Consider the following 27,689-nt stretch of genomic DNA (forward strand, 5'->3'; position numbering starts at 1 on the left):
GATTTCTGTTTTCCGAAAGGATTTGTATAGGATTGATATTAATTTTCCCTTAAATGTTTGACTGAATTCACAAATGAAGCCATCCGGGCCTGACTTTTCTTTGTGGAAAGATTTTTAATTACAAATTTCATTTCTTTAATAGACCTAGGGCTATTCAGATTTTCTATTTCTTCTGTCAATTTTGGTAATTTGTATCTTTCAAGCAATGTGTCCATTTTATCTGAATTGTCAGACTTAAAGGCAAAAAAGCTACTCATAATATCCCCTTGTTATCCTTTAAATGTCTATAGGATCTGTAATGATGTCCCTCTTTTCTTTTTTCGGTGTGGAGTATTGTGTGTGTGTGTAGGGGGGGTGTTGGGGGTGGGTAGAAAGAACTAAATCCTAATTCTCCACAGTAGGAAATCAGTAGATAACACCTCTGATGGGAAGAAATCAAGAACAGGTAGTAGAAACATGTGGTAGATACCAGAAGAAATTGAAAAAAGAGTTGAAAGTGGTTGCCTCTGTGGACAGGATTACTGTCGCCTGGGGCATGGCATGGTGGGGCAAGGGACTGAAAATGAGTTCATTCCAAACTAGTACAAGATTCCACTTCAGGGTCCTTTCATTTTATATCTTGTGTCTCTCATTTGCCTTTCCCTACCCCAATTCAGGCTGTACTGAAGGTGTGCTGTGTTCCTAGCCTTCTGTGAATTCCTCTCATCAGGGCCATTGGGGGTCTTGGCTCAGTCTGGTCTCCCTGGTTGTCAGACCCAATTTCTGCCCCATCTTTAGGGATGGCAGACCTGGGCATCCCCAGGGATCCTCACCTTGGGCCAATGGCATACCTGGTACTTGAAACTCAGAGGACTGTTTTAACATCCCCCTTGCCAATATATCAAAAGTATCTTCAGTAATAATTGTGAATGAAACAAATAATAGTAACAAGAACAGAAATGTTGTTTAAAATTTTATTGAACTTTTCAAAGATGTCAGTAAGCGTTAAATAAGTATTAAAGTTCAAAGAAGGGCACAACTACTTAATCTTTTTATGTATATTTTATACTTAATGGTTTGAATTTTGATTTGTTTGGTTATAGACCTACATAATAAATGTTTATTTACATAACTGTCTGGTAGTAAGTGAATTTTATTTATTTTTTTTAAAGATTTATTTATTTATTTGACAGAGAGAGACACAGTGAGAGAGGGAACACAGGCAGGGGGAGTGGGAGAGGGAGAAGCAGGCCTCCCGCCGAGCAGGGAGCCCGATTTGGGGCTCGATCCCAGGACCCTGAGATCATGACCTGAGCCGAAGGCAGACGGTTAACGACTGAGCCACCCAGGCGCCCCAGTGAGTGAATTTTAATTAAATCAACACATTGGCAAAAGGTACAATTTTGGCAACTAATAAGTTATACCATTGATAGAGTGCGCTATTCTCTTTATATTTCATTTACAAACTAAAATTTGCACTTTCCATACAAAGATGTTACACTTCATGGTCTGCACTCTTTTTCACTGTTTAAAATCTTAAGCACAAGTTAAAAACTGTGAGTGGTCACATAAAATGACTCAAGTTCTATTGCCTTGTCTTACAATCATTGCCTATTATCACTGACTTCACAAATACTACTCAGACGCAGGCATGTAGTCAAACAGGGGTTGGAGACTTGAACTGTGCACAGAGTAGGCTTGAACAACAACTCCAAGTCATTAGAATCTCCTCTCCAACTGAAGGGGTATAGCTGAGTCTGTGTGTTGGGAGACCACTGCATAACTGGGGGGGGCGGTCCTCGGAATTCATTTCCATGTGGAATACAAGGTTTATTAAAGGATAAGTACTACAAACATGCTAATGTGGAGCTTACTTATATACTATTAAAACTCAACGGAACTTAAGCCCACTAAAGATTTTTAAGAGGAGGAGAATTTTATCATACATTTTTAGACTTGCCACTCCCACCTTTGGTAGGTCATTGTCACAGAGAAGGACACTTGCTATCTCCACTCGACCTGCCATCCACACCTCGCCCTGATATAGCTTCTGCTTCCATCGTTCCAACAAACTTTTTTTTACAGGGACTGTCCTCCAGACTGTTGAATCCAACATACATCTTGACTTTCAACACCGTTTGACCCAGCTGATCACATCCACCATCTTGAAACATTCTTTCCTCCTTTTCTACCTGCATCTCTGGGCACTCCTTCTCAGCCTCCTTTACTAGCTCCTACTCCTACATTCACCCACTGGACTTTGGAGTTCTCAGACTTGGTCCAGCCCTCCTCCCCTCACATGCTGCTCTCCCCATAATCTAATCGACTTCCATGACGCCAACACTGCTCACAGGCAAGCCACTCTCTCAAGCTCTGAACTGCCCACCATCTCTGCTTAAAAGGTAACTGACGTCTCACACCGAATACGCCCATAACCTGAGAAGACATTCACTTATTCGTTTAGCACCCAACACGTATTGAACAGCCATAGACATCCAGCTCTTTCTCTAATGCTCCCCCATCTTGGTAAGCACATCACCAGTTACCTGGTTACTTAAGCTGCCAAACCTGAGAACTACCCTTGATATCCCGTTTTCCCCTGATCTTTATTAGACATTAGATCCATCCCTCTGTCTCATCTATTCTTTCTCAAAAGCATACCCCATCTACACACTTCGATCTCCACTGACCACCCCCATCTCTTACCCGGACTAGTGCAGCAGGCACTCTGGACTCCTTCTACCCAGGCTCCATTTCGCAGCCAGAGAGACTTTTATTTTTTAGAGAGGTAGTTAGAGATGCCAGTCTTACAGTGAAATCCTCTGCTTAAAACCTTTGCCCATATAGCTTACAAAGTCCAACATGGCCTGGCCCCTAGCCACATCTCTTCGGCTTCAGCTCATTGTACTCCAGTCCTCAAATGTGCCGAGCAGCTCCCAGGTCCAGGACTTCACGTGAGCACCCCTCTCTCCTCTGTGTCACCAGCTCTTCTCAGCCCTCTGGACTCCGGCTCCCTGTCCCTTCCCCCGTGAAGTCTTCCGTGCCCCACCCCGAGGTCCACGAACCTGGTAGGACAGTGAGAGTGTCACCCTACTCATCCCATATCCCTGGCACCCAGTCCTGAGCCTGAACCCAGGTAGATGCTCACAACAAGGGTGGACAGGGCCTCCCTGTTGCTGGAGGGGCAGAAGCTCAGAAGCTGTGTGGTCCGGGCATGCCTAGGAATGGGTCCATCAGACAAAATGGGAGTTGCCTTTCTGGAGGCTGGGCTGAACTTCCCAGAAGTCTCTGTGTACCCCTAAAGTTAAATGCCTTAGGAAAACATGCCCCAAAGGCAGGACATCCCCCGCTAAAGTCATCTCAGCCCCTCTCCCCACACCCCCCTCCCTCTGGGGCTCACTTGTTCAGGGCTTCCAAGGGTCAGTTTGGTCTGGATGCATCCATTTACTCCAAGGCAAAATGTATCCATGACTTTTTTGTGTTTTTGAGGCTGCTCGGAATAAGCAGGAGGTGCGAGGTTTTATTACCCCCTGGGAACTATTTACACTGGGCGTGCTGCTTGGGTCAGGGCTGTGGGAGAAGTGGGCGGGCTCCCTGAAGGCGACAAGTGGGTGGGCCCAGCTCCCAGGGGAAGGGACACAGCTGTGTAGTGCTATTGTTCTGGCATCAAATCCTTCTGAAGTTCCAACTGGATTGCTTGGAGGCAGCTTAATTAAGGCTGCTGTTTTTTTCTTTCTTCTAAGTTTGTTTACTTTATGCACTTTCCAGGGGAGTTAGAACTCGCTTCTCTGGCCACTTGAAGATGTGGGTCAGAGCTCTCTTACACACAAATTAAGTCAGACCATACAGGATTTGATTAATATAGTCTACAAACTCAAACTTCTATCTGCTTAAGTATGGATGTTTGTATGTAGCCACCTCTTGTTACAAGCCTCAAAGAGCATACGCTTTTGTTTCCTATGTTCATGGGACATTTATAAAAATCGATCAAGTACTTGGACAAAAAGAAAACTACAGCACATTTTTTTTTAATGCAGAAACCTTCGGTTACATTTACTGTTTATAATCCAATATTTGAAATAACTAATTTAGCGAGGATAAATTTTTTTGATATTTAGAAATGACCTATTCCTAGGTAGCTCTTAGCTCAAAGAAGAAATCTAAAGCACAAGTAAAAACTACACAGAAAATGAGAGGATACTTCATACCCAAACCTGAACTAAACAGAGCTGTATTCAGAAGAAAGTTTATAACCTAAAAATGCCATCTTTGTTTAAGGAGAAAGGGTAACACAAAACAAAACAAAACTGAGTACTCATCTTTGAAAGCGAGAAAGGAGCAGTAAAAGAAATCAAAATAAGCCAGGTAGGGGAAATAAAAGATTAGAGGTATAATCAACAAAATAATAAAAACAAAATAACAAAGAGAAACAAATCGCAAACTGGTTCTTTGAAAAGAACAATAAATAACCAATACGCAAGATTAGGAAGGAGAAAGAGAAATGACCAGACTCAGGAGGTATTCAAATCATCTGAAGGAGAACACGAGCAAATGTCTAGCAACACAGGAAAAACCTACCAGAACTGAAGAATTAAAAAACAAACAAACAAACAAAAAACTCCCGCCAAACCTCCTGCCAAAATGGACTCATGAAGAAATGGAAATTGGACGTTCCAATTAGCAAAAGGGGGGGGGGGGGGGGGTGATGATGGAGGGGAGCCATTGAAGAAGAGTCTAGAACCTTCCATCTAACTTTAAAAAATGAGAACAGGAAATTCTCAGGTAATTTAAGTATCACAAGCCAGAGAAAATGGGCGGGCATCTCCCTGCCCCATTTGATGAAGCTGGAGTAATTTTAATTCTAACCTCTGGCGCACATAGAAACTGATGGAGCCCTCTCACTTTAAAGATGCAAAGACTCAACATATTAGCCAACTGAGCCAGGAAATGTATCAAAAGAATAACACATTAACACATTCTGACCAAATGGGGCCTATTCCAGGGAGTAAGGGTGGCGCCCTATCGGGAAATCTATCCACATCATGTAGGACGTTAAAAAAAAAAAAAAAAAAAAAAAGGTTAAACGGGGGAAAAATCAATGTGGTCCTAAGAATGGATGCTGAGAGGTCAGCTGCTGTCCTTTGGCAGTCATTGCTGAGGGTCCCTACAAATGAGAAGACAGCCAAGTAAAGACAGGACACTACTCTGTGCCCATCAGACTGGTCCACACCGCGGATGCCGCAGCCCTCCACGACCCCAGCAGCAGGTGTGGGAAATGACCTGGTGTACATCCCCACTGCAACCAGCTCCCAGGAGTCTACTCCACGGAGACCAAGGGAGTGCCCCCCCCCCGCCCCCATAAACCGGGAGGATGTTTGTTTATTGTGGCCTTGTTCTGCATGAGGCTATCAGAGGGGGATATGCAGGGGCAGACAGGGGCAAATACTGCCTTACCTGCTTTCATATGATAACGGATATGTGACATCCTATTTTTGGTTTGCATTTGTATGAAATAAGATCTAAGCTCATTTTAAGTTTCAACAGTTTTCTCCACCAGCAACAAGGTCTTCTTCCTCTGGTGTCTATGATTGCTCGAATCACCCGCTACCCCCCCCCCCCCCCCCCGGGAAGGAAGCTTGGACCAGTAGCGGCTGGGCAGGACCTGGTCTCCCCGTGAACGGGTGGCCCGAGGAGCTGGAGGGCAGGCAGAAGTGACAGGCACGCCCTTTCTGCGCTAGGTTTCTCCAAGGCCCAGAGTGCTCGGAGGACAGCTTGTCCTCCAGCGTTGCCCCCCTGCCCCAGAGCCCCTGAACTATTCTAGCTGTGCGGTCTGCCTTTCGGGGCGTTAGCCACAGCTCCTCGAGACTCTCCCACTTGGAAGAGCATAGTCTCTGGCTGTGTGCTTTGGTTTGGAAAGTGTAGCCCCGCCCTTCTCTTCTCTGAGCTCTCGGATTTCTGTTTGACATTTGGTTCTGGCTGGCTCTCTTGTTGAGCTCCAGTTGGGCCATGGTGGCTGGAACATCTGAACGGGCAGGAGGGGACGGTTCTTGATTAAATCCAATTCTTTGCCTATTCCACGCTAAATCGTGTGGCTGGAGAAAACCAGAACCAGGCTGCCTGGTCTCACTTTAATGATCCCCAACCTCGAATGGGCCTTTCATGTTTCCTGGCTGACCTACTGTCCGTACCTCCCTGGTCTGCTCACTTTCCCATGATCTCAGATGTCTTGTCTTCCAGTTTCCCCCGCTCCTCCAAATCTCCATCACGTCCCGCCCCATGCTCCCTCTCTGCTGATCTGAGAAGGAGAAGCAATGGAAACGAGGAAAGGAGGATTTCCTGAAGTCTCCACCACATCTACCCCTCTTCCTGGCTAGGCTCCGTTCTACCCTTTCACTGCCCGCCTGATTATCAACGACTGCCCCTCCACCCCGCCCTTCTCGAAGTACCAGCCACTTCTCTCCTTCCATTTCTAGCCAGGTTCCTCCAGAGAGTTGTCGATATTCCTTGTTGCCAGGGTCCCCCCTACCATTTTCCTCTGGGCTCTAATGCCATCTGGCTTCTAACCCCTCTCCACTCCACTGAAGCTGCTCGAGAAGGCTCCAGGGGCCTCGATGCCGAAGCCCAGTATTGTCGGTCCTCACCCGACTTAGCAGCAGCATTTGATAACCGCTCTCCTCTCTGAAACCTTTCTGGACTCAGCTTCCAGGACCCACACCGTCCCAGCTTCACGCCTGTGTCTCTGGATGCTCCTGCTGTCTCCTGCGCTCTTCCTCTCCCCCTGTCCACACTCTAAACTTTGGGGAGCCCCAAGGTTCAGATCTGGGGCCTCTTGTTTGTTTGTTTGTTGCCAGGCCCACTCAACTCACTGCTTTGGGGATTTCACCCAGGCTCCACTTGTCATTTGGATGCTGATGACTCCTAGTGGAGCACCTCTGGCCTGGACTTCTCTCTTGAGCTCCGGACTCGCATGCCCCACTGCCTTCTTGACATCTCCAGTGGCGTCAGGTAGGCACCTTGAACTTACCACATACAAAGTGAGCTCTAAACCTGTTCCCCTGAAGTCCCCCCTTCTCAGCAAACACGACAACTTCCATCCTGCTGAGGCCTAGCCTAGTCAGTCACCCGAGTGGGGGAGGGGAGGAGCTGCCCGCACAAAGCCGGCTCTGGAGGAGGAAAGGTGAGGGTTTCTTCACGGTGAGGACTTTGCCCCCGTCGTGTGCTTCCCTGGAGCTTGGGGAGAGGATGTGTGTTACTGGGAACGTCGTAATATGTTTGGCATCTGTCACTGGCGATGGTTCTAGAATCTACGGAATACCAAGAAACCAGAAGCAAACAACCTGTCTGGGAAGTCAGTAAAGCATTTTATTCCACAGGAAGAAAAATAACGACTCTGACATGTGAAACAGAAGGAAGAGTCTTTACAGATTGGTGACCGTATGTAATCATGTTTACACAGTAGAGAACCAGACATTTTAATTTCAGGTTTTATCAAGCAGCTACTATGTATGGTATTTTGAGGCACAGATGATGCTTAAAACCAACGTGGCCCTAGAGCCTCCTGAACGTCCAGGTGAGTCCCCACCAGGCAGCCGGCCACGCCGGGGCCACGCCGGGGCCCGTGAGGGCTGCATCCCCCCTGCTTCCTTGGGGGTGCGGAGGCGCCTCCCCCGGGCTAGCTCTGGCCGCTCGGCCCTGTGGGTTGGCCAACTGGGGAATTAGGATGGCTTTTGATTTCTCCTTATCCAATTTCTCCTCATTCAATTTCTTTTTTACTTTTCTCAGGGAGAAACTGTGTATTTGGGACAGCATGAAAATCGGGAGAAATTATCATAACAAAGTCTCAGACATCAGGGGCTAAACACCAATTTAAAAAGAACCGGGGCATTCAAGGAGCCCGGGGCAGGAGCTTCCTTCAGAGCTTTGAATGCTTTCCTGGCCAAGCAGGAAACTATGTCCAAGGACCCCCCCTCCAAAGCCTCCCCCCCGCCGCCGCCCCCCGGAGCCCGGAGTGGGGGCCACGAGGGCAGAGAGCCTGAGAAGCTCTAGCGTCTTCTCAGACGTGTCTGGTGCTCGGCGAGGGCTTGCGCAATCCACCAGGATGGGCGACTATTTCTAGAGCTGATGAAAATTAGAAAGGAGCAGGGAGGAGGGCATTGCTAAACCTCTGCATGGGAAGCAGCTCTGCTCCCTGCATCATAGCTGCCAGGGGGGCTGAGGGCCGCCCTCCTCAGTCACACAAAATTCCACTGACTTCATTCCAGAAAGCGACGGAAGGCTCACCGAGGCAATCAGCCCTTCTGAGTCTCATCTGTAAGAGATCGTGGTCTCTGGCAGTGGGTCACTGACGGCAAAAACCACAAGGTGGACTTGTGGGACACGGACGGGGCGGCTGGTGAGGAGGACCCGCGGCGGGCAACACGGGGCCGCCCTGCCATGGATCTCGTGTGTGAGCAGGAGAGTCATGACTGCCAAACAAACAACAAACCAAAACCCACTCCAACCCTTCCCAAGCCAAGTTTCGATTTTGCAATCCACCAACTTAGAGTCCATGAAGACGACAAAGACCTTGGGGTTCAAGACGATAACCTTGGAAACACTATTTAGCGAAAGCTCTTGAGCACTTGTGCTAAAGCTCCCTTCCCGCATCTTTGAAAACACACACACACACACACACACACGTGCGCACACTCGCAGAGGGGAGGGGCACTGAGATGGACAAATCAGCTTCATCTGCGTCTCGGAAGGGTTTGGGTCATGAGTTATAAACACCAAAACCTTCTACACATCCGCTGATCTATGCGTGACAAGGTCATAGAAACTGATTAGCTTTATTAAAATGAAAATTTAAAAAATCACAAGGCTAGTCATTCATTCTAGAGCGAGCCCCCCCTCCCAATGTGTTTATTCCTTACAGAAAAGGGAAACAGCAAAGACAACACCCAGGAGGAAGGGGGCACTCATACCAGGCCTTGCTAACTGGCTGGAATTTAAAACCAAGGACGAGAGATGTTCTAGCCAAATCTTGGTTCCATGAAAAACTGACAAAACAGCTTTTTAACACTGAGATTTCATTCCCTTTTCTGAGACTCTCTCCCTTCTCGTCCAGTGTTACCACTGCTGATGCCAGGGCTGTGCAGTTGTGGTACCTGCCTGTGGCTTTATCAAAAAGGGAAGAGTCCTAGGACCTTCCCCCTGTTGTTGCCCAGAAAGAAGAGCCTTCTTACTGGGGACTTTGATAAATCTGTGGATTTTTGATTTGTTAAAACAGATAGCTCTGTGAGATGTTTTTCCTTCCAAATCAACAGAGCCTCCCAGTGTTTCAAACTGACCCTCTCTGATGATAACCCAAGGAAATCTTATAATGCTGCCGTGAGCGTGGGTGTGTGCACACACCCACTGCCCCCAACCCCCCGCCCCCCCCGTAACGGAACACAATTTGTCTCAAAGTTGAGTGAGATTAGTCAGGAGAAAAAACGAATTTGTGATAATCTAGGACCTACTTTTAAAAATGGGGATGGGAAATAAATAAAAGATGGGTTTCTGAGCCACAGTCCTGCATCTCCTTCGGGGGTGGCTCCGGCTCCCCGATCCAGCCCCAGGGGCCACCGGATTCAAAGGCGCCCGCCAGAGCACTTCCAATCTCACTCAGTCTTCGTTCCTGTGACTTCTCTGGTTTCCAAAACTAACACAGAACATTCTTCAACTTTCAAGAATGCTTTTTTAAAGAGAGTACCCTGAATTAGATGTGTAGAATTAGTGCAATAGAAGATCCAATATAATTTTATATTATTTTACAGTTAACAAACCTTTACACACATCACAGGCCCTGTTCAGAAACGCTCCTATATATTTACAAACACACAGTTGTACATATGTACATGTTAACAAAATACAGGGCAATCCAAAAATTAGATTCATCTCAGTACACTTTTTTTTTTTAACGTTATTCAACCAAAACCTTTTAAAAATTACTTCCCCATAATCTAAAGTAACCCTCCACCCCGCCCACAAGTTAGTATGGTTTCCATTTGCATCCTCCCCTCGTTTCTTGACATCGTCCCCCAAACCTTATTCTGGTTTTGCCTCTGATTGAGGCCAAGCCTATGGGCCTTTCCTCCTGATTGATCTGGGGTTTGTGTCTGGGAGCGGCTCTCTGGCAGCTGGGATTTCTCAGGAGTCCAGCTCCAACTGCTCTTGATTTTCATTGAGTCTTAACATAAGTTGCTGTTCATAGTAAAGGCTCTTTGCATAGTTTATCTCTTGTGATAACTTGACAGCAAGGCCCTCGGATTTCACATGGACCTGGAGAGCAGAACAGAATCAGTAACCCGCCCGGGGGGGGGGGGGGGCAAACAAATCACAGGATGTGGACAATTAAATTGGCCCAGGCATCTCCCAGCCTGGCGGCAGATCAGAAGGGTATGGGCTTCCTTTTTTTTTTTTTTTTTTTAAAGTAGGCTCCACGCCCAGGGTGGAGCCCATAGTGGGGCTTGAACTCACGACCCTGAGCTTAAGACCTGGGCTGAGATCAAGAGTCGGACCCGACTGAATTATCCAGGCGCCACTGGTATGGGTTTACTTTTAAGAAGGATTCCCAGGGCCTGCTTCTGGTGAATGCTGACTCAAGATGTGGGGTGGATTCCTGGAATCTGTATCTTTAACATACGCGCCAGGTGACTGGGTAGCCAAGCCACGGTTACCTGGCATTTGGGACTCCCTGTACAGGAGCACCAGCACCAGTCTCAGCTCTGAGGAGGTGAGGGTCTGCTGAGGCTAGATAAAGGGCAAGAAGAAAGGACTGCACCAAGGGGATTCACCTCCAACACCTGGTGGCAAAGAGGGAAGAAGGATCCTCAGACAAATGCCTAGAGGCCGCTCTTACCAAGAATGCTTAGTTGCTCACTTGCCTTGAAAGGAGCAAAAGCGTAGCTGGGCAAAGCTCTCCACCATCAAAAGGAACTTGTGGAAATGTTCAACTTCTGGGTGTTAACTCTGTGAACCTACCAGCCCTGACTTAAGCCAAGGACCCCAGGGGAGCCTGCACAAGCCAAGCCAAACCCAAGTGCATTCCTGAGCAGGGGAAGGTCAGGGGGTTCCTGAGGAGAGAGGCCCAATGAGGTTGGCGGCGGTTTCTGGTCTGCAGAGAGAGCCGGGCACAAGCAGGGCCATTGGAATGGCCCATCATTCTCAAGTGCAGCTTTGAAAATCCTGGCATACTAGGTGAAAACTGGGCATGGCTAACAGCTCAGGTTCACGAAAAGCCAGCGAAGTCAGACTATGGCTAGAGGTGGTGAGCTTCCTCCCATGTGCTTCTGCTGAGCCAACAGTCTCTTTGAGTGGAGGCAGCAAGCAAAGTGGTGTAGACTGCTGGCTCTGGAGTCACACCAACTGGGTGTGAACCCCAGTTCCTCCCAGTGTTGGCCATGTGACCTGGAGCGAGTCACCTGCCCTCACCAAGCCTCCTTACCGGGCAAGTGGGCGCAAAGACAGTACAACACCAAATAACCCTCAGGAAGTACTTAGTATCTATCTAGCCTGGCAGACAGTGTATCCTTAATGCGTGCTGGTGATTAATGGGAAGGCTAGTATTTAAAAGTCCTGCCATGACAATACCTTGTACCCTTTGGAGGCAATATTTAAGTTTTATTTATAAACATTTATGTAGAATTTATTCTGGGGAAGGGCCTATGCTAGATATTGCTTCTCTGCACAGAAAAACAAGTTTGCAATTGTTATGGGAGCCAGTGCATGCTCTAACACCTCAGAGCCAATGCACGGCAGAGTCACGTTTTATCACGTCAGCAGGTCCTCGCCACTTGCTAGAGCTGGGTTATTACTGCCCGGACTGTTACCAGTGGGCAGTGGGGGCACACGTGCTGGGTCGTCACTGGGAGAGCTGGGAGGACAGCCTCACCCCAGTTAATGCACACTGAGCTCCTTCTGTATGTAGGACTGAAAAGCAGTACCCCTAGCGGTTAATGGCAGCCCAGTGTGAACCTAAGATGATTTCCTGGTGGGAAGCGTGATAAGCAGGGCTACAGCGTTCCGAGGGCCTTTTCTCTCTTAACCACTGACTACAGACCACTCAGCGGGGCGAAGGAGACGGGCCAGCTGTGCACTCACCATGGGCTTCTGGTGGGAAGGGCCAGGGATGGACAGCCCACTACTCGAGTTCACTGCCTTCTTGGTCACCTGCACGTACACCTTCCCGTGGTCCCTGGAGACGAGGCAGTGGTAGAGGTCGTCGTATCTGACTTCCAGGAAGATGGCTTCTCGGTCCACGAAGTCGCCACTTTTCAGGAAGTAAACGGCTTTGGAGGAGATGAGCACACAGTAGCTGTCGGTGTTCTCCACGGCTATGAAGCTGCCGAGAGAGGGGGAAAGTCAGTACGGCACGCCGAGCCGAGCCGAGCCTCAGCCCGCTGCGGCAGGGCTGCTCCTGGTCACTGAGCCAGCGGGAGGGGAGGAGGCCCGGTGCGGGCTGCTGACCTGGAGTCCAGGCTCCCTCCCGTCTACTACCCTGCAAGCCTCAGTTCCCTCATCTGCAGATTAGGAATAAAAGTGTCACTGACCTGCCGGGGCTGTACAGCATGGGGCCCCCTACACAGGGGTGCTCGAGAAAGGGCGCTCGTGAGGACGACCAACAGTACAAACAAGAGACACCACTTTATATCCTGACATTGCATTGTGTGGGGGGGTTTTCTGCAGGGAGAGTTTTTAGGGAGTTTAAGGCCCAGAGGAAATGTACCCGGGCTTTGTTGGACACAACAGGAGGAAAATACAATGCTTTTCACTACTGACGAAGTAGCCACTGACAAGGTTCACTGCTATGCAGGGGGGTGAGCGCTGGGGCCCTGAAGACACCGGCGGGGAGATGGAGATGCGGCCGGGGGTATGAGTGTGCCCCCCCCACCCCAACTCGGAGTTAAATAGGGTTCCCCAGCGGGCGGGTGCGGGAAGGCAGAGTCTGCTTCCTTCCTTGTCCGGGTCTCTGCTCCATACCTCAGTGAGAGGGAAGCCTGGAGAATGCCACTGCACGTTCAGAAAAATCTAATAAATTAGAAAGTGCTTTCTGAAGCTGTAATCTTGATTTGACTAACATTCAGTCATCATTTGGAGGGGCGGTAGGGCCGCTCGGAAAAAAATCCCATTCCTCTTCCTCCATGGAGCTCCCAGATTTAAAGTGGAAATTTATGCATGTCAGACCTTTCAGCTCGGCTCCTGAATGAAGGGCAGTGACCCTTGGAAACGGCCACGGCGGCTCTCCGGGGCCTGGCCGCCTCCGCGGCATCTTGTGACAGCCTGCCACAATGGGGCGGCCACGTCGAGGGACAGCAAAGGAGACCAGATGACGGCAAGAATACTAAGAGCCGACGACAGGCTGGCTGTCAAGCTCTGGCCCCCTGGGACTTGCTGTCCTGAGAGGAATTTCCAAACTGTAGCCGCTGAGCTGAGGCTCCCCCTGGAGCTGTCTGGGGACTGGGGTCCCAGGATGGCTTTGCTTCTCAGCGGTCACCAAACGGCTGATGGGACGGAGGCCCACCCACCGGGGCCCGGCCGCTTTCCTTTCAGACCAGAGCAGATGCCAGGCCCTCGCTCACCTGCAGGGTCACAGATCCACCCTCGCCCCCCCTCAGGGCACAACCTACCCAAACCCTCCCCACCTGAGGATTTCCAAGCTCTCACTTCTCCACAAAGCCTCCCTGAAATACTCCAAACCTGCCCCCCCTTTTGAATGCTTAAACTGCTTACCTTCAAAAGCACTGCCAAACACGGACTTGGCTCTAAGCTGATGTCAGAGTGGGGTCCATATCCGACACCCCCACGTCTCCCTGAGAGCCCACCGCTCCTGAGTCAGCCACTCCCTACGTACTCAGTAAGTATCTGCCTGTTCCTGTTGCCATTTTAATTACAGCCTTGCATGACAAAAATTGGGGTTTATTGTTCTATTCGAACTGGTTGGCAATGCCAAGAATGCAGACTTGTAAAGTCTCAATGCCAAAATTAGAAATACCCAGCAGCTCTTGGTGTTCAGGCCACTCAGCACAGAATTTCCCACATTCTAGGTTCTGACAGTATCAAGGGGACAGCGTTATCGCTTAATCAAACTGAATGGAATCTAAAACAGCTCGTCCGGGGGGAAGAAAAGAGGAAACAGAGGGAGACAAACAGAAAGAGAGAGAGAAATGAGAAAAGCATCCTGACATAGACAGGAAGTGCCACTGGGCCAGGACTTGCTGAGCAACTGGCATGAACACTGAAAACGGACTATGGTTTCTGAGCACAGGTGGGCTGGGCATGCAATGGGCTCCCAAAGGAGACCCCAAAGTTGGCCGCCGCAACTGGGGTGAGAGTAGGAATGTGCACTAAAAATCCGACTGAGGGGCACCTGGGTGCCTCAGTCTGTTAAGCATCTGCCTTCTGCTCAGGTCATGATCCCAGGGTCCTGGGATCGAGTCCTGTGTTGGGCTCCCTGCTCAGCGGGGACTCTGCTTCTCCCTCTGCCTGCCGCTTCCCCTGCTTGTGCTCTCTCTCTCTCTCTCTCTCAAATAAATAAAATCTTTAAAGAAAATAAATAAAAACCCAACTGAGTTTATTTCCTTTCCTCTGGTCCAGCACAGGATGGACCTATCCCAGGACCCCTGCCCCCACTCTCACCTGTTGGCACCTGCCGTAGCTGACACTGGGACACAGCCTCTCGAAAGCCAGGCCTTCCCATCCAGACAGCTGTTCTCACAGCCAGGCCAGGGTGGCTAACATTATTAGTGCACTTTCCATACAGGAACACTTTTATGGGCTTTAAAATAGACTCCTTTCCAAGATGCCACGGAGGGCACAAGTCCTCAGCCTGGCCAGAGCCGCCGCGGGAGGAAGGGTGGCTCTGAGCTCATAGGCTCTACGGTGCCACTTCTCATACATGAGGAAATGGTGCCAGGCCGGGTGACTCTGGGCAGGCCAGCTGCCGTCCCTGTGGCTCGGTTTCTTCATCCAACAGAGGTGATGCTACCTGCCAGGTTCTTCACCAAGTAGCAAAGTCTCAAGGATTCATGGCCAGACCTCTGTTCTGTGACCAGAGGCCCCGTTCATACCCTGCCGTCACCACAGGTAATAGCACTCTTTGGACGTGTGTGTCAACTCTTTGAAGTCTTTTCAACTCAAAAGCAGATCAGAGCCAACGGTACACTCGCGGCGAGGAGAAAGAGAGAGAGTGAAGCCATGGCTGGGCTTCACTCTCTCCCCGAGCGCCGTCTGAGCAAGAACCCAGAGCCTGACTTTGCAAACAGCTCTGCCTCCCCATTTTCCTCCTGACGCCTCCCTAGCACTCCTGCCACCAGCCACCGACACTTTGGGTTTCTTCGTCCGTCATCATCATCTTTTTCTTTTTTACAAAATCTAGAAACCACATCAAAAGATGATTAAAACGAAGCTGTAGACGGGGGGTCCCCTGCTATGGAGACAGATGGCAAACACGTCAGTTGTCCGCCAGAGGAGCCACAACTCGGGGTGATCGGAGAAGCCAGCCAAGGCAGCACACTGGGGCCTTCCCCTCCGCAGCGGCGCCATCCTCTGTCCCTTCCTTCCTCAGAGCCACAGGGCTTCCGGCCCTTCCTGGCCATCCAGCCATAAGGACAAGAAGCCCGGGGGTCACTCTCAACCCCTCCTCACTCCGATTCTGTATTTAGTCAGTGCTGATGCCACCTCCTCAAGTACCCTCAACTCTGTCCGCCCCCCGACTCCCATTCACAGCCGCCGTCTATGTCGTTGACGTGGATCACACCCGGGGGGCACCCGCCACCGCCTTCCTGTCTCCTCTCTCTGACTCTGATCCGTTTCTCTGTTGCCGGCAAGGTTACATTTGGAACGCGTAATTTGGAGTGGGGTCCTCTTCAAAATCTCACCACTGCCTACAGAACAAGTGAACTCCGTATGGCTCTTAGGATCTGGCCTGTAGGCCACCATCTTCCACGGGTGCTGCCGCCACACTTGGCGGACCCCAACCGTCCAGAAACGCCAGGAGCTCTGCCACCTCTGCCCGGCACCCTTCTCTCAGCGGCTCTCTCTCTTCTCTCCCAGGCACAGTCCCCCTCATCCTGCGGGGCTGGGCCAACTGTCCACAGTCTTCCCCGGCTCTCCAAGCATAAATTAATCACTTCCCCTTGAGGCCTCCTAACACACGGCTCACACTTCTATTTTAAAAGCAATCATATGTTATAGGTAGTTGGTAATACCATCCTGCTTCCCCTGCTAGACTGCAAACTTGTCAAGGAAAGAGCAAATTTCTTACTCGTCCTGGCACAGAGTAACATTCAATACACTTACGTGTTAGGTAGTCTTACAAAATGACAGTGAATTTACATTGTAAGGTCCGGTGGAATTTGCCAGAGCCACACGCAACTCTGTATGGATATATTTTACCCACTAGTAAAGTTACAAAACTCTCTTGGAACTCTTGATTTAACTTATGAAAGATTTAGTCAAGCCATTAACTTTTATCAGCATAGCTGGCTAATCAGTCACACAAAAGTTTTTATGTAGGGGCATATCAAAGAATGTCCAATTCCCTAAGTGTCAATGGTTATTGACAGGTTATTATCCGGTTTAGAAAATGGAAGCTAATGAATTTTAACCCATTCCTCAAAAGGAGCTGTCTTTTGTTTTTGTTTTCAGACTATATGTTACTATAAGGTTTATATTGATGATTCTATGCTGTTAGAATCAACACTATAACCTGTGCTCTAAAAAAATTTTTGATTTCTGTCTCTATCTGCAATTTGTCAAGGATAGACAAGGGGCGCCTGGGTGGCTCCGTCGTTAAGCGTCTGCCTTCGGCTCAGGTCATGGTCCCAGGGTCCTGGGATCGGGCCCCACATCGGGCTCCCTGATCAGCGGGAAGCCTGCTTCTCCCCCCTCCCACTCCCCCTGCTTGTGTTCCCGCTCTCGCTGCGTCTCTGTCAAATAAACAAAATCTTTAAAAAAAAAAAAAAAAAGGATAGACAAGATCGAAAATACCAAAAACAGTATGTTTACAAGGAGGGCAAGAAAGGAAAATTTTGCTCTTGATTTCATTTCTTTTTGTACTCTGAATGTGCTGACCATGTGCATGAGTTTCTTTCATGGAGAAAGAACTTGTTTGGCTGGTGGGTTTATAGGCTGTTATTTTCCTTTCCTTTCCTTTTTTTTTTTTTTTTAAGATTTTATTTATTTCTTTGACAGAGAGAGACACAGCGAGAGAGGGAACACAAGCAGAGGGAGTGGGAGAGGGAGAAGCAGGTCTCCCGCAGAGCAGGGAGCCCGATGCGGGGCTCCATCCCAGGACCCTGGGATCATGACCTGAGCCGAAGGCAGACGCTCAACGACCGAATCACCCAGGCACCCCACTTTTTTTTTTAATACTTCTTTGTATTAAAAAAACAATCTCATCAATGTTATTTTCTGAAACTACATTTTGAAAATAGAACCCAGTTGTCAAACTCCAGAAAATAGTATCAGGTCACGTGGGTGGCTCACAGGCACCTATTTTGATCAGGTTAAGAGCCACCCTAATGCTTACAATACTGGTGTGTCGCTTTGTCTGTGATAAAGTATTAGACATAAAATAGGAACTTCCTTTTCCTTTCCGTTTTTTTTTTTTTAAATGAAAATGAGGTCCCTGGCTACAGATTAGATGCTAGTTATAAGGCAAAATTAATTTAATCAGATGGGACAAATTTACTTTAACATCATTTTAACCCAGGATCGTATTTCAAAACCCAAACTGAAAAGAATGGGAAGCAATGTTAAGTCTGTAACATACCAGAGAAACAGTCGATTCTTCTGAAACCGAAGCCGTTTCAGCTGGCCAGACCTTAAATCCTATGTCAGTAACTATCTTTTTAATACTAATTAATTAAAATGAAAAATTAAATGAAACTTGATCTGGGAGGACAAAGTTGAAGTGCCCATGGCACTGGGGACTTTGTGGGGTTTTCACTACATCAGGAAGTAATTACACAACATTTTCCAGAAGTGAAACAGTGAGTCTAACTGGAAAAAATGTGGAAACATTTAGTTAGAACAGTAGAGCAAGGTATTAAAGACCTTTTAAGGGGTTAACTCTGAAGGAAAATATGCAAATAATTAGGTCTTTAAGTATGTTTTTAATTACAATTCTAGGATAAAAGTCAGAGGTATAATTTGGCACTTGTGTGCTTTTCTTGAAAACCCCCTTCTTGCAAAGTGATGATTCTAACGTTCACGTCACCGTGAAGACCCAGCCTGACAACTGAGGATACTTCAGAGAATTTGCCGGCTTCCTTGATGACTTCTTCCTTGTACCCGAGGAAGGCCACGGTCACGTGCTTTCCTTAACATTCACTGGCGAGATTTAACCCACAAACTTGGGTAGCAACACATGGTTTTCATCTTTAGAGTCAAAACTCATTCATGCCAATATCTTTCCCCAGTTCACATGAATTTCGAGAGTTTCAAGAAATCGATTTTACTGACTTCGGTTTGATTCCAGTTTTCAGCCGAACTGGCTCTGTTTCCAATGTGCGCGTCTCACTGGGAACAATCCTGGTTTTGCTGTACCACACAATTTCTCCCTTGTGTTTTTGGCGCATGTCATTCTACTGAAAATGAATTTTGTAAGGGCCAGAGATCATTCGAATTGAATAGGGGTGAGTGGGGGAGGAAATTAAAAGTACAACGTACAGGGGCACCTGGGTGGCTCAGTCGGTTAAGCGACTGCCTTCGGCTCGGGTCATGATCCCGGAGTCCCGGGATCGAGCCCCGTATCGGGCTCCCCGCTCGGCAGGGGGTCTGCTTCTCCCTCGGACCCTCTTCCCTCTCGTGCTCTCTGTCTCTCATTCTCTCTCTCTCAAATAAATAAATAAAATCTTTAAAAAAAAAAAAAAGTACAACGTACAATACTTTATAATCTCAACCTTTGACCAAAAAACCCCCAAAAGATGGCAAAGTGAACACGTATTAATATAATGCTATACCGCAGCTCTCCAGCTATCATTGATTCAACAAATATTTACTGAGTGCCTATCATGTGCCAGGTACCGTTCTAGGTGCTAAGGATGGACTAGTGAATGGAACAGACAAAAATCCCAGTGCTGCTGGGGCTGCCATTCTAGCCCTGCTACACCTGAGGCATGACTCTCGGGGGCCTCTGATCCAAAAGTTCCACCATGCCACCAAATCCTCCCCAAGGAGGCAGGAATAGAAAGTCCTCCCCAGAGTGAAGCTGCCTGGGGAGTCCCTTATTTGCAATGGTGATCGGAGCTGGGCCTAGACTTAAAAAGCAGAACATATTCAAGAAGCATGCTGCGGACAGAACTGTGTCCCTGCAGAATCCTTATGTTGAAGCCCTATTTGGAGGAAGGAAGTAATTAAGGTTAAATGAGGTCATAAGGGTAAGGGCCCTGACCCTATAGGATTAGTGTCCTCATAAGAGACACCAGAGCTCTTGCCTGCTCGCTCTTGGCCACATGAGAACACAGCCAGAAGTTGGCCATCTGGCAAGGCAGGAGGAAAGCTTTCACCAGGAACCAAACTGGCCAGTGCCTTGATCTTGGACTTCCCAACCTCCAGAACTGTGACAAAAATGGTGCTTTTTACGGCAGCCTGAGCTCGGGCAGTATTATGCCCCGCCATCCTCAAGAGACCTTCTAGTAACACTGCAGGGGGTTTGGGTTACACAAAACACATACATCCAGGAAGAAGCCATCTTATCCAGTAAGCAGCAAATGATTTCTGGACTTAATTTTTGATGTTTCCATTCAAATACTGCTACAAAAATATGAGACGAGGTCAGCTTAGCACGCTCTTGAACAATGACAATGAAGGCTATCCTCTCCTTCAGACACTCCTCCATCAACCCAGACATATTCATGGCCCTCAGGGTTCCTCCCTTTCTTGCTTTAGCTTAAAGGAGATAAGTAAGCATTAAAAGAAATTATGCGAGCATTTTGCTACTCATCAGGCATAACCAAACGCCTTCTCTGGACTGGTGGTTCTAACACCCACTTAAGTTACAGAGCATTTTCTGCTAAAAGGGTCTCTGCAGAATATCCTGAAATAGTGATAAACTGAATCGTATCATACCAACCTGGAATAATTTCACTAACTGAAGATACTACAAGACCGGAGGTATGTAAGGCTTCACATTTGAAGGGTAACAAAACAATGTTTTAAAGATTGCTTTTCTAAAATTTTCAGCCACTAGTTGTCTGCCGTTTGTTTCCCTGTTTTGTTTCACTAGGCATTCTGCAGCAAACAGTAGAACACCAAAGCTTAAGGACGTTTCACACAGAAAAAAGCCTTAAAGTTGGGAACGTTTTATTCCTTATCGTCTCTCTTTGAACAAACTAGGAAGAGACTGCCATTTTCGAGACACAAAACACTGAGGTCTCGGTGTGGAACTCGGTTTGAGAACCACTGCTTTGGGTAAAAGGCTTTGGACAAGTAGTTATACCTACAGCTGTAGGACGTCTGGGCCAAGGAATCTCTGACAAGTTCCAAGGTCGAAGAGGCATGGTGATGCCCCGAACAAGAGAAACTTCCTGGACTCGGAGACAGAAAAGACAATGAACGCAGTGAGTCAACAGGGCCGGTTTCCCACGGCTCCACTTACAATTCATCTTGAATGTTGTCCGTTAGCTTGAAGAGCTGCTCCTGCCCTTCCGCCTGGCTCTCCGAGTATCGAGGAAGCAGCCCCTGGGGCCCGCTGCAGCAGCGAGGCTTCCGAACCCTCTGGGCTTGAGTCCTGCATGGGGAAAGGCACACCGAGCAGGGAGGTTAAGTGTTATGGTTCAAAGGATCTCCCTTCCTCATCCGAAATAAAAAGCACTACATCATACAAGGCACACTCTGAATTCAGTGACCAGAACTACGCCGCAGCACCACCTATGAATGAATGCACTAGGAGGGAGCCATTCGAGACTCTAGTTTTGTTTTGTTGTTGTTGTTTTGTTTTTTTAAGATTTTATTTATTTATTTGAGAGGGAGAGTGAGAGAGCGGGCGAGCACAGAGGGAGAGGGAGAAGCAGGCTCCCCGCTGAGCAGGGAGCCCGACGCGGGGCTCGATCCCAGGACCCTGAGATCACGACCTGAGCCGAAGGCAGACGCTCAACTGACTGAGCCACCCAGGCGCCCTGAGACTCCGGTTTTGACGAGAACCCTGTCTCTGCCATGTCCTGACTAGGCGACCATGGACAAGAGAGTTTGCTTCTTTGATGCCAGGTTCCAGTTTTCTCTGTAAAATGGGAGGAGGACACGTACCTCACAGGACAGCTTGTGGAGCCTGTGCTGGACAGGATGTGGGCTAGCCACCAGTGACGGCTCCTGCTGTTGTTACTACTGAGACTTCTACTTGGGAAAACCCCGCTTTTCTAGGAATCTTTAGGAGAGGCGTCTCTGGACTTGCAAGGGCCAGGAAGAACAGTGAGGGGGCCTGGGCATCTAGGAAGCACATACCAGGCTTCTGGACTTCTTTTAGGAGGAGCTCAGTGCCTGGGCACAGGGCAAGGGACACAGGAACCCTGGGAGGGCAAGGAGAGGCTCCATGGACTGGGCCCAGGCCACAGTCTGGGATTCTGCAGCGCCTCTAACTCATGCCACTCAGCTGTCAGTTGCCCCAAAGGAATCTGCTTTGCCATGGCTTTCAGGGTAGGCTGATGTTGTCTTTTTCCACAAACCATATACAGGGTAATTGATAAGTACTTTTCGGTGTTTTCCTAGAAACAAGAGTCCGTATTTGTCTTGGAAAGGCTGTGCATATTTCAGATGACTGATAAGAGTGTGCCGGGTCTGTCCTCAGCCTTGTACTTGTTGTACTTTTCGTTATTTGTTCCTGGATTCCACTGAAGCAAAACATCCCTCTCTAGACACAGCTAAGAGAGAGGAGTAAGGCTTGAATCAGCACTGAATCAGCACTTCAGAACCATGTACTAATGGCAGTGTAGAGACTTACTTACAAAGGCACAGAAGTGCCCTGGTGGGCAAACAGGGGTAGCAATATGGACAGAAACAGCCAGAAACTTGCCACAGGCCACGCAATGAGGTAGCGGTGAAACTGGGACATTGCAAAGCACTCCTGGACCCGGGTCAACACTCTGCTCTGGGCCATGGTGCGTGAAGTCCCATACCTGGTTAATGTTTGATATGTGCAAGAAAGCCAGAAAGCCAGTGATAAAATTTTTAGAAGTTCAGGACTGAGGATGCCCTAGATACCACTAACTGAGCTCTTCAAGGGTGATGTAAGGAGACTGTCAAGAAGTTTCAATGATCTGTACTAAGGGAATGGGTAAAAAAAGTTTTACTTACATCATGTACTCACATACTCCCACCACACATAGTCTCAATCTCTTCTTTAAGATTTAGGCCCTCTAAATATTGACATAAAGATTTAGTTGGCGATCTACATGCTCACTATTAACTGAAGGTAGGGAGGGCAGTGTAAAGAGCTGCTGTAGAGCCACCGGTGGAGAAGCCGGTCAACTGCTGTTTGAGGGATGCTGGCTAAGCACGGGGAGGGAGCATGGTAGCCTTTCCCAGCCAGCAAAGCCCTGCTCTGGTCGCCTTGCCCGTGAGACAGCTACTGTCCTTCCAAGCCCTGCCCAGGGCAGGCTAATGAAGGGCCCTTCTCCCAAGGCAAATACCCCCTACTATTCTGTCGCCCATGAAGTTCCTGGAAGAGGTTCAGCCTAGTGGGGCAGAAGCCCAAAGGCCCCTCCAAGAGGAACATGACGGGGCCCGTTCCCCACAGCTTGTCAATGTAAGGTTTCATCCTGATGCTTCTCACCACATCTTCCCAATCCACTGGGAGGTCTGTGGGCTCAACATCCATCTATACTCCCATTCTACCTACTTCTCCGTCTCTGTCACAACTAACAAGTGACCCCTGGGTTTGTAATGGATTATTACAGTAGTCCTGTAATTTATCCTATCTCCACCCTTGTGTGTTCTCCTCACAGCAACGAGAATGACGCTTTTAAGATACAAGTTAGGGGGCGCCTGGGTGGCTGAGACTGTTGGGCGTCTGCCTTCGGCTCGGGTCATGATCCTAGGGTCCTGGGATCGAGCCCCGCATCGGGCTCCCTGCTCGGTGGGGAGCCTGCTTCTCCCTCTCCCTCTGCCTGCTTCTTCCCCTGCTTGTGCTCTCTCTCTCTGTCAAAAATAAATAAAATCTTAAAAAAAATAAAAATAAACAAACAAATAAAATAAAATACAAGTTAGATCAAGTTAGCCATGTGTCCAAAACACATTTGCTTCACATCCCACTTAGATAAAACATTTGCTTAATTGCTTGGCATCCCATCTGGAACGTTCATGAAAAGGATTTTGTTTCATTCACTGCTTTCCTGGGATCTAGAACAGTACCCAGTTCATGGCTGAAAAACAATAAACATTAGTTGAGTAAATGAATGAATGCATTTGTGGGTGGGTGGGGGGCAGGCATAAGGGCCATTTTAACTATGGAACTTAACAGTAAAGATGGTATACAAACTTTGGTGGAGAGTTTGAAGACCAGAGATTCTGAGCCTTGGCGGTCAATGAAGTTAAGGCAAAATGTGAACCAGCTAGAGTCGTATCTTCCTGATAGAAAGATCAAGGGTGTGTTTGCACTAGTCAAAACGAAGGAAGGGGCAGGAAGGCACGGTCATGAAATTAATGTCTTTGCTAACACATGTATTTTCCTAAAGAGAAACAATCTTTTCATTAGTACCCAAAGTGGGAACAGCCTACTACCAATGAGAAGAACACTTATTAAGAGTCCTAAATTCCTCTGGTGGGATCCAAAGAAGCCACAGAAGTCAAGGAAAGGAGGCTTGTTTCTGGACCTGAGCTCCTAGAAATCACATCTTGGAACAACTACAGAATAGTTGAGAACGTAATTATGCCCCATGTTATCACATTATCAAATAGCTGTCCGGTGCATACAGTTACTTCTTTACTCCATGGCATCCCTCAGGATCCTCCCCAAATTTCACTGACCCAACCTCACCTCCACTCCCAGCACATGTCTGAAGTAAACTATAAGCACACCCAAACACCGGAGAACAGGAAAGTCGAGTAGCTCCCTTGTGCTTACACTGCCTATCTGTTAAGTTTCTTATCTGTCTTCCCCACAGGTTACACAGTGTCTTCCCACTTCCAAGGTCTTCATTCTGTGACCAACCAACCATCAAGGAAGGCTGGGCATAGCGTTCCGATACTGCTGACTGGAGGAGCTCACTGTGGCATTCAAGGCTCACTTCTCACATGGACATAGAAGAAAAGAGTTCAGCTTTGCCGTGGAAGGAAACAGTCTCCCATTATAGTCTTGTAACTCTAGGGGCTGCCGGAAGGGGTGGTTCAGAGATACTCTTACTAGGACCACAAAGGGGTTAAAGGAATTCCTCCCAGAATCCCCTATTGCTTCATTGCTGTTGAAAAACTATCCTTTCTTCTCCAAAACTCACCTAAAATTTTAACTTCTAAAGCCCAAGTTGGAGGCTGCTGGGTGGGGGGTGTGTGTGTGTGCACTTAAAATCACTGTGTGTGAACAAATCTGGTACCAAACTTAATCAAATAATTATAAACAAAAAACCACAAGCTAGTGTTTTCAAACCTTGTAAGCCAGAAAAAAACTTTAAAATGATCTTCTCCAGTGCAGGCCACTGGGTGATGGAATGGTTTTCCCCATCTGTTGATGAAACTCTAAATTCAAATAACCCTTTGGAACCAGTGTGGCTATAGGTAATAGCACTCCTGTTTGTTCATCCGCTGTGACTCAGGAACGTGGCATGTCTGTTTCTGAGTGACAGTTCTTAAGTTGCTTTCCTGTATTCATGTTCCCTGGGAGCCTATGAGCACCTGGAAGGAAAGGACTCTATTCTCTTGTAAACTGCACTTTAGGATTAGGCTCATCATTATCCTCGGTTCAAGGCCCACTGTCATCATTGGCCTTTTCTTTATTTTAAATGGTATAATAAACATCTGTGAAACCACCAACCCCAACACAAAAACGCCGTCACTGACCATAACCTGAATCTCTCTGTGTGGTCCTCTGCCGTTCCCTCCTGCCACCCCCCCCCCCCGTTCCTCCTCCACCTAAGACAGCCACTATTCTAAATCTTGTACTTATCATTCCTTTGCGTCTCTTTTTCCTGTGTTCTTATTACATCTCAACATATGCTCTGGTATAGTCTCATTACATTCTTTGGTTTTAGTTGTTTTAGTCTTTTGAAAAAGGATGTCACTGCCTCTTTATTTTTGGGGACTTATTTCTTCCTTTTAAGTCATATGCTGCTAAGATTCAGCCATTCTTCTGTGTGCATCTATAATCCATTTATCGTACCTGCTTATTGCTATCATTTCATTGTATAGATATACTATCATTCGTCCGTTTTCCTGTAGATGGTACATAGACTATTTCCAGGTTTTGCTACTACAAACAAGTCTGCTATGAACATTCCTATAAATTGTCTCCTGGTGAAGGGAGGCAAGAGTTGCTTTGGATATGTATATATTTAGGAGGTATTTGCTGGAGCACCAGGCATGAATGTTCACCTAACAAGATGATTTAAACTGTTTTCAAATTTACACTCCCACCAACAATGCGTGTAAGAGAACCTTGCAATCTATATCCTTTCCTACACTTAGTACTGTCTAGGACAGCACTGGTCCAATAACATAGCCACTGGTCACATACGGCTACTGAGCAACTGGAATGTTGCTAGTGTGACCAAGGAACTGAATTTTTAAAATGTAATTTAAAGTGGAAAAAAAATAAAAATGTAATTTAAAGGGGCGCCTGGGTGGCTCAGTCGTTGGGCGTCTGCCTTCGCCTCAGGTCGTGATCCCAGGGTCCTGGGATCGAGCCCTGCATCGGGCTCCCTGCTCGGCGGGAGGCCTGCTTCTCCCTCTCCCGCTCCCCCTGCTTGTGTTCCCTCTCTCGTTGTGTCTCTCTCTGTCAAATAAATAAATAAAATCTTTTTAAAAAATGTAATCTAAATTAATTTAAATTTAAACTGCATGTTAAACAGTACCGGTCTAAATTCTCAAGTTTTTGCTGCTCAAATGGATATAAAATGGCATCCTGTTGTCTTTTTTTTTTTAAGATTTTATTTATTTATTTGAGAGAGAGAGAGTTCAAGAAAGAGCAGGTGTGGGGGAGGCAGAGGGAGAAGGAGAAGCAGACTCCCCACTGAGCAGGGAGCCCGATGCAGGGCTCGATCCCAGGACCCTGAGATCATGACCTGAGCCGAAGGCAGACGCTCAGCCGAGCCACCGAGGCGCCCCTCCTGGTGTTTTCTTCTCATCACCACATTTCCTTTTCAACCTAAAGGATGATGGTGCCCATTACAAGAAATGGAGTAGCCGTGGAGCCTTGCTTGTGGATACTAGAGACGGAGGGTCAACTTCTCAGGTATGCTGGCCCACCACTGTTGGGCCATCCTCTGGCCTCCCTGGTTTGCCTTGCTCCCTCTCCCTTGATCACCTTCCCTGTCAGGATGTGCTGCTTCTTGGGCAGGGTCTTGGCACTACAGCCCTGGGGATAACGGATCCTCCACTACACAAGAGGTAGCAAAACTCCGCCCACTCACCTCTCATGAGTTGACAGCATCTCTTACTAACACTTGACATAAAAGATGGTTTAAAACATGAGTCTGTTTAGTGCATATGCAGCAACTCTGCCTCCACAAACCTTTGTTTAGCCAAAGGTCTGTGGTGTATTTAATTGCTGCCAGCTGGGGGTTTGTCGGCCATTTTAAGCTCTCAGCTGCTGCGGTTTATAAATTTCACAGTGTATAGAAAGAAGCAGGCCTTCCAGTCAACCAGCTAATCCAAAATGTCAGCACCAAATGAACTTGAGCTTTGAACTCCATGAAAATGTCAGAGAGTCGGCTGTGCGGCACGGACAACTCTTCCCCCAGGGAAGGGGCTGCTGATACAGTGGCTGATACACAGCAGATATCCACCCCGTGAGCGTGATCAATACACAATAGGTCCGCATCTGGCCACTGCTATCTGACATACCCTGGAGGCCCCAAACCAAAGATGAGGATAATGAAAACAATTCATGTCATGTTCCTTAAGCAACAAAAAACCCAAACAAGGTGACACCAGGAGATCTAACCAATTCCACTTGGGTTGATCTTGCCTTTCAGCCCGAGGGTCAACAGTTGGCTAGCCATTATTTGTTCTTCGCTTATATGATGAGTAACTATGTCATAGCTCTATTAGTTGAAGACAGATGCTGTACACACAGGCCCATACCCCCGTAGAGCTTAAGTTAAGCTATTAGTCAGTTGAGAAATTTGTCATGGCCAATGTCTATCAACCAAGGGAGGTTCAAAAACAACCAGTAAATGAGGAGAAAGTGTATGTGTCAAACACGTGACTTCCTACAATAGAATGTTTATTCGCCTGATGACTGCCATCTTCCTCAGGGGCTGTGTGTACTGACCCCAACAGAGTGATGGATTGTGCCTGCATTTACCTTATGTGTGTGTCCAAGACTTTTGTTTTAATTAAATATCTTACAGATATATACTGTGCTCAACTGAGCACAAACAGTTAAGCTCAGAACAGAAGGTCAACCCAGACTATCTCTTCAAATACTGTTAATGGATGACAGCTACAAGATACCAGGATTCTCAACTGAATGGTTCAACCAAACATTTGTCAGTTCTTTAAAAGGACTCAACAGTCTGTCTAAACAATACTCTGGTTAA

The 27,689-nt window shown here is 47.7% G+C and overlaps 1 protein-coding gene and 1 non-coding gene across 5 annotated transcripts in view; both read right to left on the reverse strand.

Moving 5' to 3' along the window:
- Positions 1-9,743: 9,743 nt before the first annotated feature.
- VPS13D (vacuolar protein sorting 13 homolog D) overlaps positions 9,744-27,689 on the reverse strand; it is a 241,022-nt gene continuing 223,076 nt past the window's right edge. For all 4 annotated transcript variants that reach the window (XM_025855733.2, XM_025855732.2, XM_073903327.1 and 1 more), the window contains 3 exons: positions 20,603-20,734; positions 12,103-12,343; positions 9,744-10,281 (listed from right to left, as the gene is read on the reverse strand). In XM_025855733.2, coding sequence (XP_025711518.1) covers positions 10,150-10,281; positions 12,103-12,343; positions 20,603-20,734 — 505 coding nt within the window. In that variant the 3' untranslated portion in view covers positions 9,744-10,149. The remainder of the gene's footprint in view (positions 10,282-12,102; positions 12,344-20,602; positions 20,735-27,689) is intronic.
- LOC112812402 (small nucleolar RNA ACA59) lies at positions 11,780-11,914 on the reverse strand. The gene has a single exon (XR_003205264.1). It is a non-coding gene; the product is annotated as a small nucleolar RNA ACA59 (small nucleolar RNA).

The sequence above is a fragment of the Callorhinus ursinus genome, unplaced genomic scaffold (genome assembly GCF_003265705.2).
Source record: "Callorhinus ursinus isolate GAN/ISIS: 27379988/994484 unplaced genomic scaffold, GSC_fseal_2.0 scaffold18, whole genome shotgun sequence".
Taxonomy (NCBI): domain Eukaryota; kingdom Metazoa; phylum Chordata; class Mammalia; order Carnivora; family Otariidae; genus Callorhinus; species Callorhinus ursinus.